Genomic DNA, 17275 nt, shown 5'->3' with positions numbered 1-17275 from the left:
AGCATTTCTCCACTGGCTCCTACTCCAAGTTAAGGATTGCCCTAGGAGGAGTTCACTTGCAGCCACTTCCAGACTGAACAAGCCTGTGCGCCCTCCTGTATCTCTTGCTAGGTGGCCTTGGAGAAGCCCTGGAGCAGAAAGGAAAAGATGGGCAGTACGCATATTTGAGATAAGCCACTGTCAGGGCGAAGTGAGTCAAAGCCCGCAGGAAAGAGTTAGAAGATGATGTGAGGCGATGCTTCAGAGGCAACCGATAAGAGTATAGCTCGAACTCCCTTCCCACTGGGTCACTGAATACATGTGCATCAAGTCACCCCATTGTACACCTTAACTTATACAATGTTCTATGTCAGTTAAACCTCAAATAAACCTGCACAAAAATTAACTGGTCACAGAGTCAAGGAGGCGCTACCATTGCTATTACATAATGGTGACAGGGAGGAACTTATCTTGAACTCAAGGAATATATGAGGGTGTTTGTTGTTGCTTCGTCCCTGATAAGTAATGCTGAAGATGCACTTGGAGCAATTATAGTCCAAGGGCAAGGCAACTGAAGGCTCAGATCGCTCAGAGGTAAAGGTTGCAATTAAGTTAACCTACCCTGGTTTCTTGTCCATCTTTGGTGGTCCCATGATCTATTAGCCACTGCCACAGATGTCTGTGGGTCATGGCACCCTCAGTGCCACTCGGGCCCTTAATGATAATTACATCCACCTTGCCCCTGACTAAGTGCTACCACTTGGCCTCTGTATTCCAGAATCCTATCATGTCTATGGACACAAGGGAACCTAGTGTCTCCTATCAAGCGCAGCCTGTTTCCCCTCACCAGGGCATTCTGTATTACCTTGTTAAGTGTTTTCTTTGGACCTGCCTAAGGAACGTGATCAGATAGTATGTTCTCTAGTCTCATAAAATAAAACCTTTCTAATATTCTTTCTTCTCTAAGACTTCTGACCTGGATACTCTGCCAAAGCCATTCCTGCATATTTATCTAATTTACTATAGGTCATATTCAAGTCCAAGCTTCAAGAAAATATCCCCACAGTATATTAGGACGAGGTTACTAAGATATTAAATCCGGAGTGATGAACAGTGCTCCCATGTTAATTATATCTCCCCCATCCAGCCTCATTCTACCACTCCTAGCCCCATACCTTGAAAATCCACTCCCCAGCACACTCCTCTGTTCCTACTGGCACATGTTAGCCAGGCCCTGGGATAATCTGTCTGAGTATTTCCTCCCAGAACAAGAATATCCCTGTTTACATTACGCTACAATTGCATCTAGCTGTTCTAGAGGCAACAGGTATAGAGGATGGGCAGATTCTAGACAGGACAAGCATGAACCTCAGCCAGATCGCTGCATGGTCTCCAAACAAGGGAAGGCTGTTCTGTTCTAACAAGGCAACAGCTCTGTCTGTCCAGAGGATCGGGAAAATTCAGGGGTCCCAAACAGATCTCAGGGTCCCATTCCTTCCATACGACGTTGCTGACTTTGGCCCTAAACACCTGTCGAGGGTGCACCAAGAACTACCAGGATCAACACAGAATGAGGGACTCGTAGAGAGGTTTGACCTCGCACAGGCACAGAAGTCAAACCGTCTACACAGTGCTGCTGCCTCCGCATCTGGGGCTGAGTCTGAAGAGAGGGCAGCCGAGTGGAAAGGAAGGGCGGCCAGCACGTGGGAAGGAGCAAGGATAACCCGCAGCCCCGAAGACAAGCTGGAACCCATGAAGGCAAAGAAGAACCCGTCTCTCTCACTACCTTGATGCCTCCGACTGTGACGAGACAGGCAACCTGGGGAAAAGCCACACACCCTGACCCCGGATTCTAAGAAGTTGATGGAGGTGATCCAACAGGAGCTAAAAAGAACCGCGGGCCTGGGTAAAGCCGCATGCCAACAATATGACACAGCAGATTGGCAGTGACGTGTGGGAGCTGCAGCAGGGCCTCGTACCAACCTTCGCATGTAAAAGAAATACGGCTGCTGCCTCACTTCTGCCTTTAAATCCTGCTCAAAATATCTCTTGTGGCCAGCGTTAACCCAGAACCCGGGGGGGAGCTCTGGGAAACGTCATTCTTGGTCTAGCTCAGCTGGCACAGTACAAACCCACCAAAGAAGATGCATGGCTCTACCACCCTGCAGATTAAATCCCAGGCCTGCTTCTTTACATCATCTGTCCGATCATGGCAGGCAGTAACAATCTTTGCAAATGCTACCACACAGAATCTTTTCACCCTGTACCCTGCGTTGACAGCTGGCTGGCCTATGCCTGTCATTCTCCTGTTTGCCAAGTTTCCAAAGGCAGAAGAGGTCAGTCAACTTCAGAGTCCTTTTATAATTACCACTGTCCCCATACCACTGAAGTCGCAGAGCTGTGGCATCAAACAACAGTTCACCTTCCATTCAGTGCCAGTTCTGATGCCTTGCAGGTAAGAGTTTTGGGAATTGTTCTGTCACACACGCCAGGGGTTACCACCGATGATGTCCCTGCTGCGATCTCACCAGTGAGTGGCCCACCTCAACACCCCGTATCTGAGGTATGCTTCCTAGAACCACTTTAGGTACTGTCTTCACTGGGGCTCTTGGGCACATGATTGATCTGGAAGGTAACCCCAGGAGAAGGAGTGAGGAAGAACTCGGGAGACTGAGAGAGGGAAGAAGGAAAAGCCCATACAAGGATGCATTATCAACTCAATCTAATCTGGACCTTCTGAGGAATGTATGGAATGCCCCTCAGAATTTTCCACCCTCAGATCAATACAGAAAAGCATTTCTTCTCAGCTTCCATCCCTCATGGCTGAAGGCTGCCCCTGTGGTCCCTTCACTCCGTACACTTCTAGGATATGCCCTCGTGCTGGCTGAGCCAGCTCCCCTTAGGATCCTAAACCTTGGAGCAAGAATCCAGGTCCTGGGGCAGAAAGTGAAAAATGTGCAGCACATGTGTCTGAAATTAGACACCATCAGACTGAAGTGAGTTGGTGAGCTGGAGCCCAGGCAGAGCATCAGCCCCAGGGGGACTCCAGAGTGAGGCAGACGGGACAGGAGCTCGCACCCTACAGCTGTCAGAGACAATACTCATCACATAGGTGTGTGTGAGAATTCAACAAGATACACAAAATGCTGGGCAGCTCTCCTAACACAGAAAACTCAGTAAATGATAGCTATTACCACTAGGTTAGACACTGATCTAAGATTGTGGCAGGGGCAAAGCATGAGCAAGAAACAGACAAAGGACATATTTCAGAGTCACAAACTGACAGAATGGGGAGAGTGAATGGGTAGGCAGGGAGAATGGGAGGTGGAGGAGGAAGGCCAGGATGTTTCCAGCTAGGGTCCTGGTGGGATGGAGAATGACAGTACCACTAAATATAATAAAAGCTGGAGGAAGAAGCATTACTCGACCTGACTGTAAGGGACCTGTGGGCTACCCATATGTCTTATGCTCAGCAGGCAGTTGGAAATAACTGATCAGAAACTCAATGAAGAGAGCTAAACCGAAAACAGACACTGGTAGTAAGTAGTTCAAGCCATGATGATGTTGGGAATTCCCAGGAAGAGCATGTACATTTATAAGAATAAAGGGCTGACAGTGGATTATCAACATTTACGAGACACGCAGAAAGATGGAGGCCAGGGAAAGAGGGAAATGGGGCAGCCAGAGAAAGAGAAGAACCAGGAAGAAAGGCGCCGTGTCCCTGGGTAAAGGGAAGACAGTACCAACACTTGAGCACCAACTGCTCTGAAAGAGGTTAAGTCAAACAGAGATGTTTCCGCTGGATCAAGAACACAGGGAGACCTTGCGGACTGGAGAGGGAACCGTTATTATGTGGGACAGACTGAGATGGGAGCCTGATGGTCCAGCACATCAAAGAGTGAACAGGAGATAAAGAAGTAGAAACAGTTGCCGAAACTGCTCTCTCAAAAATGGATGGAAAAGAGAATGACAGCAAAAACTAGAGGGCCACCAAAGACTTTTTTTTTTTTTAAACAAGACGATTCAAATGTGTTCGTGGGAAGGAGAGTTTAAGGATGAGGGAAAGGGGAGGAGGAAAAATCGAGTAAGCTCTCTGAGGAAGTGGAAGATTGCAAAAAGAGGTGTGAGAGCACAATCTGACTCAATGCTCTTTATTTAATATGCTTGGATTTATTTTTAATACACCAACTAGGAAATATGTATTTAGCATCTAATTTGCTGAGACCAACCTAATAAAGTTATAAAATAACTTTTCTTATGAAATCTTGTCTTTTCTTACTCAACATTACAAAAACATAAGCTTCTTGGATTAATTTTAGTTTCAGTCAAAAGGTGACAATGGTATGCAGTGTGAAACAAATCTTCCTCTGCTATTTTAGTTCTTTTTTCTTTATGTCAGGGGGAAATAAATGATTTCTAAAACAATTTATCAGATAAGCTCGAACCCAGGGGGTGTCCAGAACCATATTGACAGCACACACGTAACTGCGAATTCTAGAACCTTGAACCCCTGTCCACAGGGTCCAATTAGCCCAATGGCAGGGAATGTTTGGGCTGGAAAATACGCTAAATAGCTAGCACATCAGGTTCCTTTTAACTGCCAGGTGGTAAGCTATTCTGAAGCTGTTTAGATTTGTGGTTGGGCCTCAAACCATGTCTCTGGACAGCATTCTGCTGGCAGCAGAACAAAGTTATATTTAATATCTGTGTACTTTAAAACAATGCTGCCCACTTTTCTCTTATTGCCGGGGTCACTTACCTTGAAGACTCACTGTACTTTTGGTGTATAAAACAGCAGTGTTTACTTATCCAGCTGATTCTGGAATGACATGATTGGGCCAATGTGAAAACTGAGTCAACAGGAAAACAAATGCTTGTAAAGCAGTAACAAACAGCCTTTTTTTCCAATACGCGTACCAAATAAATTTAACTTAGAGGAACTATAACTAAATATAAAACACTTCAAAAAGAAGAAAAAGAACATTATGCTTACTAAGAATTTTGGCATGATCCAGAGAACATGTTCAGAGAACTGACCTCTGGGAAAGCACAGAAACATTTCCATGGCTCTGCCTGAAAATCTCTTTTCTGTAAGCTGTTCTACAACATTCCTTAAACTCTCATCTTATAACATGTACACAGTGTCAAATTTTTGTGTGTTTTTCTATACTAAGAATTTTTAAAAGATGAGAATAACAATGTTTTAGAACAATGAAGGGATTTTTCTCTTCTTGAATAAAGAATTGCCTTTGCTTCACAATTCATCGAGGAGAAAAAAAAAAAAATACATGAGCTCAACACTCCCATACCTTCCGGCCACCAAATCTACAAATGCACCTGTATCCTCTCCCTCTTCCCTTTCATTATACTCGAAGCAAGGGCATTCCCTTATCAGAGGCCAATCCCTGCGCCCACTTCGTGTCCCCCCTTCCTCCTGGGGACCTCACTGCCACCAGCTATCCAATCTCGCTGGTACGCTTCAATCTCTCTGGGTAGTGGCTTCACCCTAGTGGTCTCTAGCATGTTCTAGCGCCACTCATCTTAAAACAACAAAAAATACCCATCTCGAGCCCCCCATTTCTCTCCAGCTAAGTCTCTCTCTTTAATCTCCTCCAGGACCAAGTCTCTCAAAGTTGTTTTCACTTGGACCCAATTCCTCATCCTGTTCCATTCTGGCTTATCCCACCAACTTGCCACCACAGCTGCTCCAGATAAGGTGATCAGCTCACCCGTCGGATCTGACTCAGTTTCCCTGTAGATTGGAATAATAATAATAGTCACTTCATAAAGCTGTTGTCTGGCTTCAATGAGGTGGTGAAAGCGCCTACTAGGTGGCCCTGGCAAGCTTTCATCACCCCTGATTACCACGGCCGGATATGCTCACTAGAATACATCAGAAGCATCTCAGACTTGCTATGATCCACATAAAACCGGATCCCACCTTTCTTGCCCACCCCATATGCAACACCCCTGGTTTACCATCTGTGAGTTCTAAGGCAGAATTCTAAGATGAGTCCCCCATGACCCTTTACATGATCTCCTTCCCCTTGAGGGAAGGAATATATCACTCTTGCAACCAAGGGATCTTTGTAGATGTAACTAAGGTCCTAAATCATTGACCTAATGATAAGAAGATTACTTAGGTAGGCCTGACCCAATGACACAGCCTAGAGAAGAGGACCTAGAAGTCAGAGAGTCCAAGCATGGAAGCGCTTGAATTTCCATTGCCTAAAGAAGGGCCAAAAGAGAAAGAATGCAGATGGCTTCTACAAGCTGACAGAGGCCCCCGGCTGCCAGCCAGCAAGGAAACTGGGACCTCTGGCCAACAACTACAGGAACTAAAATCTGCCAACTGTAAGAATGAGCTTGGAAGTGGATTTTTACCCAGAGCCTCCAGATAAGAATAGTATGACTACCACCTTGATTTCAGCAACACTAGGAGGACTTTCAACCCACCAAACTGTGAGCTAATAAATGGGTGCTAGTACAAACCTTAAATTTGTGGTAATTTGTTCTGCAGCAATAGAAAATTAATACACCACCTGAACAAAAAGCACCTTCAAACATACATTTGTTCCAGCCCCAAAACTCCCATACCTCACCAAGTTCTGCTGATTCTATCTCCTAAATACATCTCAACATATTCGCAATTCTTAATCTGTTCCCTACTCTAAACTGTATGTTCCATCTGAACTTCCGCAGTGGCTCTTAACTGGTTTCCTGTCTCTCAGTCCCCCTGCCTATTCTCCTCATAACAGTGGGAGCTATTTCTCGCTGCACAAAACTAGTCTTGGAAAAATCCTTCATGGCCTCACACTGCACATAGGGTAATACGTGAACACCTTATCATAACCTTCAAACCCCTGCACAAAGTGGCCCTGGCTACCTTTTCGGCTTCACTTCCCGTGACTCACCTGCTTGGATATGATGCCTGAGCCACAGAGGCAACCCCAGGGTGTCAAGTAACCCCAGTGCCAGTGACCCTCGTGTGCCAAGGCGTTTCCCACATTAGAACCATCTGTGTCACTTCCCCCCACTCACCACCCAGTGATAGCCAGGGCCTCGGCTTGAATGCTACTGTTCCACAGAAGCCTCTCCTCATCCCGAACGTGATGCCAGTTAGACTCCCTCCCAGAGCCCTGTGTTTCTTCACAGAGTTTTTCACAACTGCAAACGTATAGTTGGTTGTAGGATTACGCATTTAAGGTCTTTCTCTGAGAGCTCGCTCAATGAGGGTGGGTGCCATACCGAATTTGTTCCTTGCTAAAACCCAGCATCTGGGACAGTGCCAGACACACAGCAGGAATTCAACAGTCCTTAATGGATGAGTAAACCTGCCCAACTTAAGTGTGGCAAAATTAGGTCAAGATTATGAGGCTGATTTGTGTTTGCACCAGTAGATTCATCTTAATCTAGCTGTAATTAGGATGCTTCCTTACAAACTAGATGATGTAAATATAAAGGACAAACGGAGGCAAGTGCATGGGAAAGTGTCACTGCCAATCTGCTAGGATTCGGCCTTCACGCCCTCTTAAGGCAACAACCAATTTAAGATATGAGTACAACATTATCCTTATTGCATATTTTGAATAGTTTTTCCTATAGGAAAAAACATATCATTCCACTGCAACACTGATGTGGCTAGAGGAGAGAGTGGTTCAGTTGAGTGATTTTCCAGCTAATGAAGGGATATTCCACTCATGTAGAAAACCACCTCGTACAAAGACAGCCCTGTGTACGCTCTCCGCCCTTCTGCCAAAAGAATTCGTTTTTAAAAGTATGCCTCTATCTTATTGATTTCTCACTACTTCTCTCATTTATCACTTTTTTAAAAAAAATCAAAAGTGCTATTAATTAAGGACCTCACTTTTTTTCTTTTAGGAGAAATACAAAAATAGCAAGAACACCATATGACAAAGATTTTAAGAGGCGAAACACTGAAAAGAGCGTCAAACATCTTCCCATATTGTCCTTAATATTTATGCTCTGTATATAGGTGTTCATAACTGTATTTAATTCTTCCCATGGTCCAGAAAAGGTTCAAGGCAAATTATTTGGATTAAAGCATAAGAATGAATAAAGAAAAAGAAAAAAGATTAGAGACATAACATGATATTAGAAAGAGGCTCAAGATGAATGCCAGACCACAATTTTTTATGATACAGGCCTGAGCTGTGAAGCTTTTTAGCTCCTATTTGGTAAAAGAGGGACCCACTTCACAGCATTCCTATGGAAAACAGAACAGCTGGTCAAAAGCAGCTCAGCTGGGGTCGGTACTAAGATCGGAAAGGAATGTCTTCTTGGGGATTCCTTAGAGAGGACACCATTCTACTTCTATTAAGAACACTTGGTACCAGTTTCTACTAAAATAGTTGCTTAAATAACGGACTGCTTCACATTGTTATCATACACAGTTACCCAGGCTTGGGGCAAAATGATCTCTTGTTTCAACCAATTTTAAGTACGATTTATTAGTTTCCTATTATTGCTGTAAAAAAAAATTCAACATAAATTTCATGGTTTATTAACAACCCACATTTGTCTTCTTGCAGCTCTGAAGATCAGAAGTCTGAAACTGGATCTTACAGAGCTCAAATCAAGGTGAGAGCCAAGCTGCACTCTGTATGGACACTAGAGAAATACCTAATTGGCAACTTCTAGAGAGGGCCCGCACCCCCCGGCTCATGGGACTCTTCCAGCAGTGGCATGGCTCCAGGCTCTGTTTCCACTGCCACTTCCCCTTCTCTCCCTCCACTTCCATCCTCACATCCCCGTCCGAGTCTGACCCTCCTGTCTCCCTCTTAAAAGGACCCTGGGATTGCATGTGGCCCACTTGGGGGCCCATCATCTAGGATAATCTCAAGAGCCTTACTTCAATGACATCCACAAGGTCTCTTTGCCATGCAAGGAAGCATATGCACAGGTTTCAGGTTAGGACATTGACATCTTGAGGGGCATGGGTATCTCTATTCAGCCTACCACACAAGACTCCATCATTTAGCTATTTGAAGCTACCTAAATGGTAAGGAGGGGATCAGAAAACAGCGTACAAGGCCAAACTTACACGGTAACAGTAAAGCTACCAATAGGGAACTTAAATCAAAAAAAGAATTTTAATTCAAGAGTTAATAACAGAATCCTTTTAAGTAGCAAGTTCACCTTCCATATTCCAAATAATGTGATATACAAAAATATTATTTACACAATGTTTTTGTCAGGAACACACTGGTTATAAAAAAAGCAGCACACCTACACAAAAACTTGAGTGTGAAATAAAGTAACTGCAATACCAAGTACTGTACTAAAAACTGGGAACTTGACCTCCCTTCTCTCACTGCAGTCACAGGAGAGAATGCCTACTGAATACTAAGGAAAAAAAAAAGTGAGATAGCCAGCTCACTCAGTACTTTAGGAAGGTATGAAGTCCAGGCAGCTTACTTGATTTTTGGAGGAACAGTTATAGCTGAACCCAAAGGGACATTGCTAGGGACAAACATAATGAGGGCAAGATTCTATTTTAGACTCTATTCATCTTCTCTGACAAACTGGAGGAATGTAGGAGTGCTCACACCTTTGAGGTGCATAAAGAGATCTGTAATCATTACAGGAGCTCAAAGGAAATAACTGTGACAACCCCTAGCTCCCACTGCATTCTGGGATTGACCTCTCTCAACAGTGGATTTAATGGCGAAGTTTCAGTCAATACATGATCTGATTATGTTAGATTTTTCCCTAGAGGAGTCTTCACCAAGCATCAGCTTCTTTTCCACAGGACGAATTCCATCCTGCTCACCAAACCCCTTATGTCTCCAAGAAGCTGAGGTTTCAAGATTCTTTCTTGCTTTGGAGTAGAGATTAATGTTGGGTCTGATACGACAGGAGACTTCCCACCTGAGAAGGTTTTTCTCCCCAAATACAAAATGTACTTGAATCCCTCTTGACTTAAGGACTGAGGTCTGAGATTTATCCCAGGAATCCAAGATTGGCTTAACATCTCCAAATTAATTAATTTAAGAGACCACATCGATAAAACAAAAAACATCACATGATCATCTGCATCGATGCAAAATAAGCATTTAACAAAACCCAATGCCTTTTCATGATAAAAACACCCAAATAGACTAGGAAAAAAAAAAAAAAACTCCTCAACTTGATACAAGGCATCTATAAAAAACCCATAGCTAACCTCATACTTAATTTAAAAGACTAAATCTTCCTCCCTAAGATCAGGAACAAGGCAAGAATGTGTGCTCTCACCAATTCTATTGGACACTGCACTAAAGGTTCCAGCCCGGGCAATTAAGGGGGGGAAAAAAAAAAAGACATGCACATTGACAAGGAAGAAGTAAAACTATCTTTATTTGCAGATCTTTTAAGTAGGAAACTTCTTTCTTATAAGTAGAAAATCCTAAGACAGCCACTAAAAATCTATTGGAACTAATAAACTAATTCAGCAAGGTTGCAGGATACAAGTTCAAGATACAGAAATAAATTGTATCTCTATATATTTACAATGAACAAACCAGAAATTAAAGTTAAAAAATCCTTTTACAATAACATCAAAAAATAAAATATTTAGTAATAAAGTTAACGAAAGAAATACAAACTTATACTTTGAAAACTACAAAATGTTGGGTGCCTGAGTGGCTCTGTCTCTTAGGTGTCTGTCTTTGCTCAGGTCATGATCTCGGGGTCCTGGGATGGAGCCTGTGAGCCCAGGATAGGCTCCCTGCCCACTGGGGAATCTGCTTCTTCCCCTGCTTGTGTGCGCTCTCTCTTAAATAAGTACATAAAGTCTTAAAAATCAACAACAACACAAAAACCATAGAATGTTTTTAAAAGAAATGAAATAAGATCTAAATAAATGAAAAAACATTCTCATGCTCTTGGATCAGATCTTAATATGCTAAAATTGCAATACTCCCAAAACTGACCTACAGGTTCAATGTGATCCCTACCAAAATTCTAGATGGCTTCTTTGCAGAAACTGACAAGTTAATCCTAAAATTCCTATGGTAATTCAGGAGACCCAGAATAGCCAAAACCATTTGGGAAAAAGAAAAACAAGATTGGAGGACTCACACTTCCAAATTTCAAAACTTAACTGAAAGGTTACAGTAGTCAACACAGTGTGGTGCTGGCATAAGGATAGAGAGTCTAGAAATAAATCCATATATCTATGGTCAATTGATTTTTGACAAGAGTGCCAAGACAATAAAATGGGGAAAGAATAGTCTTTCAACAAATGGATCAATAACCTAAATGTAACAGCTCAGACCATAAAACTCTTAGAAGAAAATAGGCATAAATCTTTTTAACACTGGGTTAGTCAAAGATTTCTTAGATACAACATCAAAAGAACAAGAAGCCAAAGAAAAGAGATAAATTGGACTTCATCAAAATTAAAGCCTTTCGTGCCTATAAGGGTACCACCAAATAAATAAATCAATAAATATGAAAACAAAAAAGCGAAAAGACAGCTCACTTTCTGGGAGAAAATATTTGCAAGTCACATGGTTGGTAAGAGACTTTTATGTAAAATACATTAAGATTCACATTTCAATAATAAAAAGACAAATTAACCAATTAAAAAATGGGCAAAAGGATGGGAACAGACATTTCTCCAAACATACACAAATGGCTAATAAGCACATGAAAAAACGCTTAACATCATTAGTCGATAGGGAAACACAAATCGAAATCACAATAAGATACCACCTCATAGGAGCACCTGGGTGGCTCAGTGGGGTAAGCCTCTGCCTTCAGCTCTGGTCATGATCCCAGGGTCTTGGGATAGAGCCCCCACATCAGGCTCCCTGCTCAGCGGGGAGCCTGCTTCCTCCTCTCTCTCTGCCTGCCTCTTTGCCTATTTGTCATCTCTCTCTCTGTGTCAAATAAATAAAATAAAATCTTAAAAAAAAAAAAAGATACCACCTCATACTCACTAGGATGGCTACAAGTAAAAAGATAACAAATGTTAAAAAGGATGTAGAGAAACTGGAGCTCTTGTACATTGCCACTGGGAATGGAAAGTGCTACAGCCACTTTGGAAAAGTTACAAAGTTAAACACAGACTTACCATGTGATCCAGTAATTTTGCTCTTGGAATGTACCCAAGAGAAACAAAAACATAGACCCACACAAGAAACTTGTACACAAATGTACACAGCAGCATTATTCACAATAGCCAAAAGGTGAAAACAACCCAAATGTCAGTCAACTAATGAAGAGATAAACAAAATATGGCATATCCATACAGTGGAATAGTATCTGTCAATTAAAAAAAAAAAAAAAAGCGAAGATACATGCTGTAACATGGATGAATCTTGAAAACACTATGTTCAGTGAAAGAAGTCAGTCATAAAAGACAGAAAGTAGAATTAGCAGTTGCCTAGGGCTAGGGATGGGTGGTGAAAATGTGGAGTGGCTGATATAAATGGGCAAGACGTTTCTTTTTAGGGTGATGGAAACGTTCTAAAATTAGATTGTTGTGATGGCTGTATAACTCTATAAATACACTAAAATTCACTAAATTGTACAACTAAAACAAGAGGATTTTATGTAAATTACATCTCAAAAAATCTGCTTAATAAACATTGCTGCCGGGTGTCTGCTCAGTTGGTTAAGTAATTGTCTTCAGCTCAGGTCATGGTCCTGGAGTTCCAGGATCAAGTCCTGCATTGGGCTCCCTGCTCAGCGGGGAGTCTGCTTCTTCCTCTGACCCTCCCCCGCTCGTGCACTCTCTCTCATTCTCTCTCTCGCATTCTCTCTCTCAAATAAATAAATAAAATCTTTTTTTAAAAATTACAATAAAAAAAATAAACATTGCTGCATCCACCTTGCTCTTTCTCTACAATCACTTGTTCTGGAGAAGCCAGCTGTCACATCTCAAGGACATTCAAGCAGCTGTAGAGAAAGGTCCCCACAACAAGGAAATGAAGCATCCTGCCAAGAACATAAGAGTAACTTGTCTTAGAAGGGAAATCTCCAGCCCCAGACAAGTAAGTCTGCAGGTGACTGCAGTTCTGGCCAACTGCTTGACTACAATCTCATGAGAGATCCTGAGTCAGAAGCATCAAACTAAGCAACTCCTGAATTCCTGACCCATAGAAATCATGTTGCTTAAGACATAAGTTTTGGAGTGATTTGCTACACAACAATATATAATTAATACTCTTTCCTTAACCCTCTCCTCAGTCTTAGGCTCTCTCTCCTGATGAAGGACATTTAAGGAAATGTCTTCCCAGCAACCTTTCCTCTCCTAAGAGTTTGGTTTCACCCCCATCCGCATGTTCACTGTAATAACTGTCACGTTACTAAATGGTGATCCCATTCCCTGGCCTTAACTGAATGATCTGAAAGTAGGCATCTGACCAAAGCCATGTCAGTAAGATCTTGCCCTGAAATTTCTACATCTGAAGTTGTGGAAAAGGCAGTATCTCTCCAACACCTGAAGCTGGGGTCTATCAGCAGCCATTTTCTTTCCCATGTGGGAAAAGGCAGGTGGCAGTGGAGAAGGGTGAAGCCCATCACATGGAAATAAGAAAATATTCAAGATGGAGAGAGTACAGAAAACATATGTCTCTGGTTCCAAGGATTCCTGATGCAACCTTGTCCTTCCAATGGGAAGAATCTGTCTTGTGATCCACCATCTAAAACAGCACTCAGTATATAAGAGGTAAGGAAATATTTATGAAATAAATGAATGGGTAAGACAATCTAATAATCTTCCAATAACACCCCCTCTTTTTTTTGCTGTTGTTCAACAGAGAGATTTGATTATTTGAAACCTAAAAATTCTAACCTCTTTTTTGTTAACTTTATACTCTGTATATCTCTCTATTATTATATTTATGGCAATATATCCTAATTACTGGGTCACATGGCCTCCTCCCCTACTATCAGAGAGCAAGATATTTGCTTACTCATTTTTGGAATCATCAGTACCATTTAGTCTAGAAAATAGAAAGTGTCAAGAAATGTATGTTTAACTGATGTAATCAATCCTTGACTCTTCATTCTTCTGTTTTTATAATTAATGCCCCCAATTTATCAACTACCTAACATCTACAAGACACTGGAAAATACAATAAACCATTGCTTGTTGCTTGGTCCTGCATTTTCATCTATTCAGTGAATTCATTCAACAAAATCTGAGTTAGATATTATTGAAGATATATACACAGGCTGCTAAGCAGTAGCAGGGATCATGGGCAGTTCTACTTCAGATGGCAAGACATACACAGAAAAAGATGATAGCCAGCAATGTGACATAGGCTAAGCACCAAATGAGCGATTTAGTTTCTAAGTTACATGGGGTTAATCTGCACACTTTAAGAAAAGGTACCATCATGGAGTGATCCTCAGACTTTACACGCAACCAACATCTGAGTGCCCCACGTGTGTGCTCCTCCAGCAGGCTCGCATTCAACACTCACACTTAGTAGTTGAGAGATGTGAGTCTGAAAGAGTCAAGTGACTTGCCCAAGTCTACACAGCAAGTAAGTGGCAGAGCTAGGATTTAGAATTAAGTCTTCCAGTTCCATGTCCAGGTACACTATGCTACTCAGTCTACACAACTGGAACACTTCCCATGGGACTTGAATTGGCTATGCATTGATCCTAGAGCATGCAGTACAGTGTGGGCACATATGGGCAGTCACCGACTGCTGACTTGATACAGCTATAATGTTTGTCCACATTTTGAGAAGCAAAGGACCACATCAGATCAAATTACTTTGGTGCCTATTATAGTATCATGTGATGACAAGAGTGCAGTTGGCTGAAGATGAGCAAATCTTTCAAGTTATATTTTAACAGTACTTTTGACCACTATATCCGGTCAGTTGTTCCAATGTTCAGCAATAAATCAAAATGACTGTTCATCTCCTTTGACAGTTAACAGTTCTAATGAATTCAGTATAATCTCACCATTATCAGAAAAATTTCCAAAACACACACTTGAAGGTGACGATTCACATGGTTAACAGGGAAGGAAAAGTAAAGCAGTACTCACTGCTTTCTACAAAACTAGCACTGTTTGCAAAACCAGAAACTAAGCAGTTGGTTGACTACTAATAACAAGCAGGTTGCTCTTTGGTCATTTAGCAAAAAGCTGCTTGCTGCACCATGGTCAGTGATACAGCATAATTCTACATATATAAATCAGTGAATTGTTACATAAGATTTTTGGAAAAGAAATTCAAAATCTCCACTTCAAGGAGCACCTCACACTAAAACCTGGCACAAATCAGATATTAGTACTGAATAAATGTTTACTGAAAAAATGACTTAACGTCCCTTTGAAAACGTAAGTTGTCTATTAAATGGAGAGAGAAAATCAAACCAACCAGACCCACACAGGTTATGTTACAAATTGAAAAAGATTATGGGGTTAACTAGCTCAAGATACATAAGAAATTCACAAGGACCCCCCCCCCCAAAAATGCCAAAATGAGTAAACATGCATTTGACATCCTTCTTAAATTAAGTCACCACACTGGCACTCAGTGGAACGTTAACCAGTCATCTCATTAGAAATGAAAATGAAAAGAACAGGTGACAGATCTAACTTTACAATCTGTTCAAAATGGTAACAAGGTGTACTTGGCGTACACCTGAAATCTGCTGCATAAGATCTGTGTCTACATTATAAAAAGTATCTGTGTCTATATAATAAAAAAGTATCTCTACATGCCAAACAAGCTGAATCATAAAACTTAATAAACGCTCACGAGAACACTGAATAGTAATAATGCACTCTTCAAATGTATTAAAATGTATTGTCCAGAGATGAAAAAGTATCTGTAATACCAGACTGGGCTCCACAAATCTCAACCCCAACTGTACTGATTAGTCCAAATAAACATTTTCCAAAATCAACAACTCGGACCCATACAACGAATCAAGCAATCTAACAAGTATGAAGCTTGGGACAACTCTAGTGATTTGAAACGTTAGAACATCAGAACGTGAGCGCCTGAGCGGACGGGTTTAGTCGCTTTTACTTAGCTTTACATTCACAGAGCCTTGTTCGCAAGAGACCTCTGAAAGAATTCAAGGCCAAGTATAGTATTTCATGAAAATTGCAAATAAAAGCGCTCAGACCCTGGAGCCCGCGATCCCTCTCCGCCTCTGCAGAGACCGGACTCATGAAAAGCCCTGGGGACAGCCACCCTTTGAGCTCGTTCGTCCAGGAGCCCGGCACCTTAGGGGAGGGCTCCACAAACGCCCACCGGGACCACCTCTAGGGAAGCAGAGGAGTGCAAGAAAAGCGAGTCAGGCTCCAAACCAAAGCGTCCTTCACCCCACACTGAGGAAGGTGCACCTTTCGCCCTGGACAGGATGCAGTGACAGCGCTGTCACCTGTGCGGGAAGGGGGCGCGAAGACATCGTCGGTGACTAGTGCCAACAGGCAGAGCGGTCCGCAGCTCCGCGGGCCCCAACGCCCCGCGCCCGCCGCGCATTCCCGGGCTCGGGAAAACTTTCGGCCCGCGCCCCCCAGCCCCGAGGTGCGCCCCCACCGCTAGGGACCCCCGGGCTCCCGCCCCGCCCTCGAGGCCCCGCCCCGGGCCCGCCCCCCGCGCCCACTTCCCGGCCCCGCGCCCCCGGCCCGCGCGGGCACCCGCGTGCCCTCGGGGCGTGCCCCCGCGCCGGGCCCGGCCGCCAGAGGGCGGGGTCGCTCACCCGTCCGCAGCTCGTGCTTGACAGTGAGGAGCTGCTCTCCTCCGGCGCCGCCGTCCCCGCTGGTCCCCGCGGCGCCGCCGCCGCCGCTGCCGCCTTCCTCCATCTTCTCCCTTTTCCGATCCCGCGGGGTCCTACGCGGGGACCCGGGAGACAGCGGACGCCCGGCCCCTCGGAGCTTCCAGCTGCAGCCCCAGGAGCCGGGGTGCGGCGGCTCCAGAACTCGGACGCAGCGACGAGTCTCTTTCCCGCTCTGGCCGCACGGCTCGCTCCTCCGCCTCCTCCCCCTTCGGCGGGCACCGCTAGTACCGCGCAACCAAACCGCCCCCTGTCCGCCGCCTCCTCCTTCGGGCCGCTCCGCCCACAGTCAGCAAGGTAGAGGAGCCATTCTAGCCGCTATCGCTTATTGGGCACAGGGCGCGCGCATCTGTCAGCGCCGGCTCTCATTGGACAACCCTCTCTACGCTTCAGGGGCCGCCCCGCCCCTCTCCTCGAATTGTTGTTGCTTGGCGGGGAGGCAGGAGAGGGAGAAACGCTACCACTCCGATTGGTGAGAACTGAGATTCTGCCCCGCCCATTTCCGCTGGTGCGCACGCGCAATTAGGACCTTCTC

The 17275-nt window shown here is 43.8% G+C and overlaps 1 protein-coding gene across 1 annotated transcript in view; it reads right to left on the bottom strand.

Moving 5' to 3' along the window:
* The window catches only part of RPS6KA5 (ribosomal protein S6 kinase A5), a 183519-nt gene extending 166512 nt beyond the window's left edge, over nucleotides 1–17007 (bottom strand). The window contains exon 1 of the mRNA XM_059373522.1: nucleotides 16666–17007. Within this exon, the coding sequence (XP_059229505.1) occupies nucleotides 16666–16768 (103 nt within the window). The 5' untranslated portion in view covers nucleotides 16769–17007. The remainder of the gene's footprint in view (nucleotides 1–16665) is intronic.
* Between the last annotated feature and the right edge of the window lie 268 nt (nucleotides 17008–17275).

The sequence above is a fragment of the Mustela nigripes genome, chromosome 13, assembly GCF_022355385.1.
Source record: "Mustela nigripes isolate SB6536 chromosome 13, MUSNIG.SB6536, whole genome shotgun sequence".
In the NCBI taxonomy this organism is placed as follows: Eukaryota; Metazoa; Chordata; class Mammalia; order Carnivora; family Mustelidae; genus Mustela; species Mustela nigripes.
This window is presented reverse-complemented; position numbering and strand designations above follow the sequence as displayed.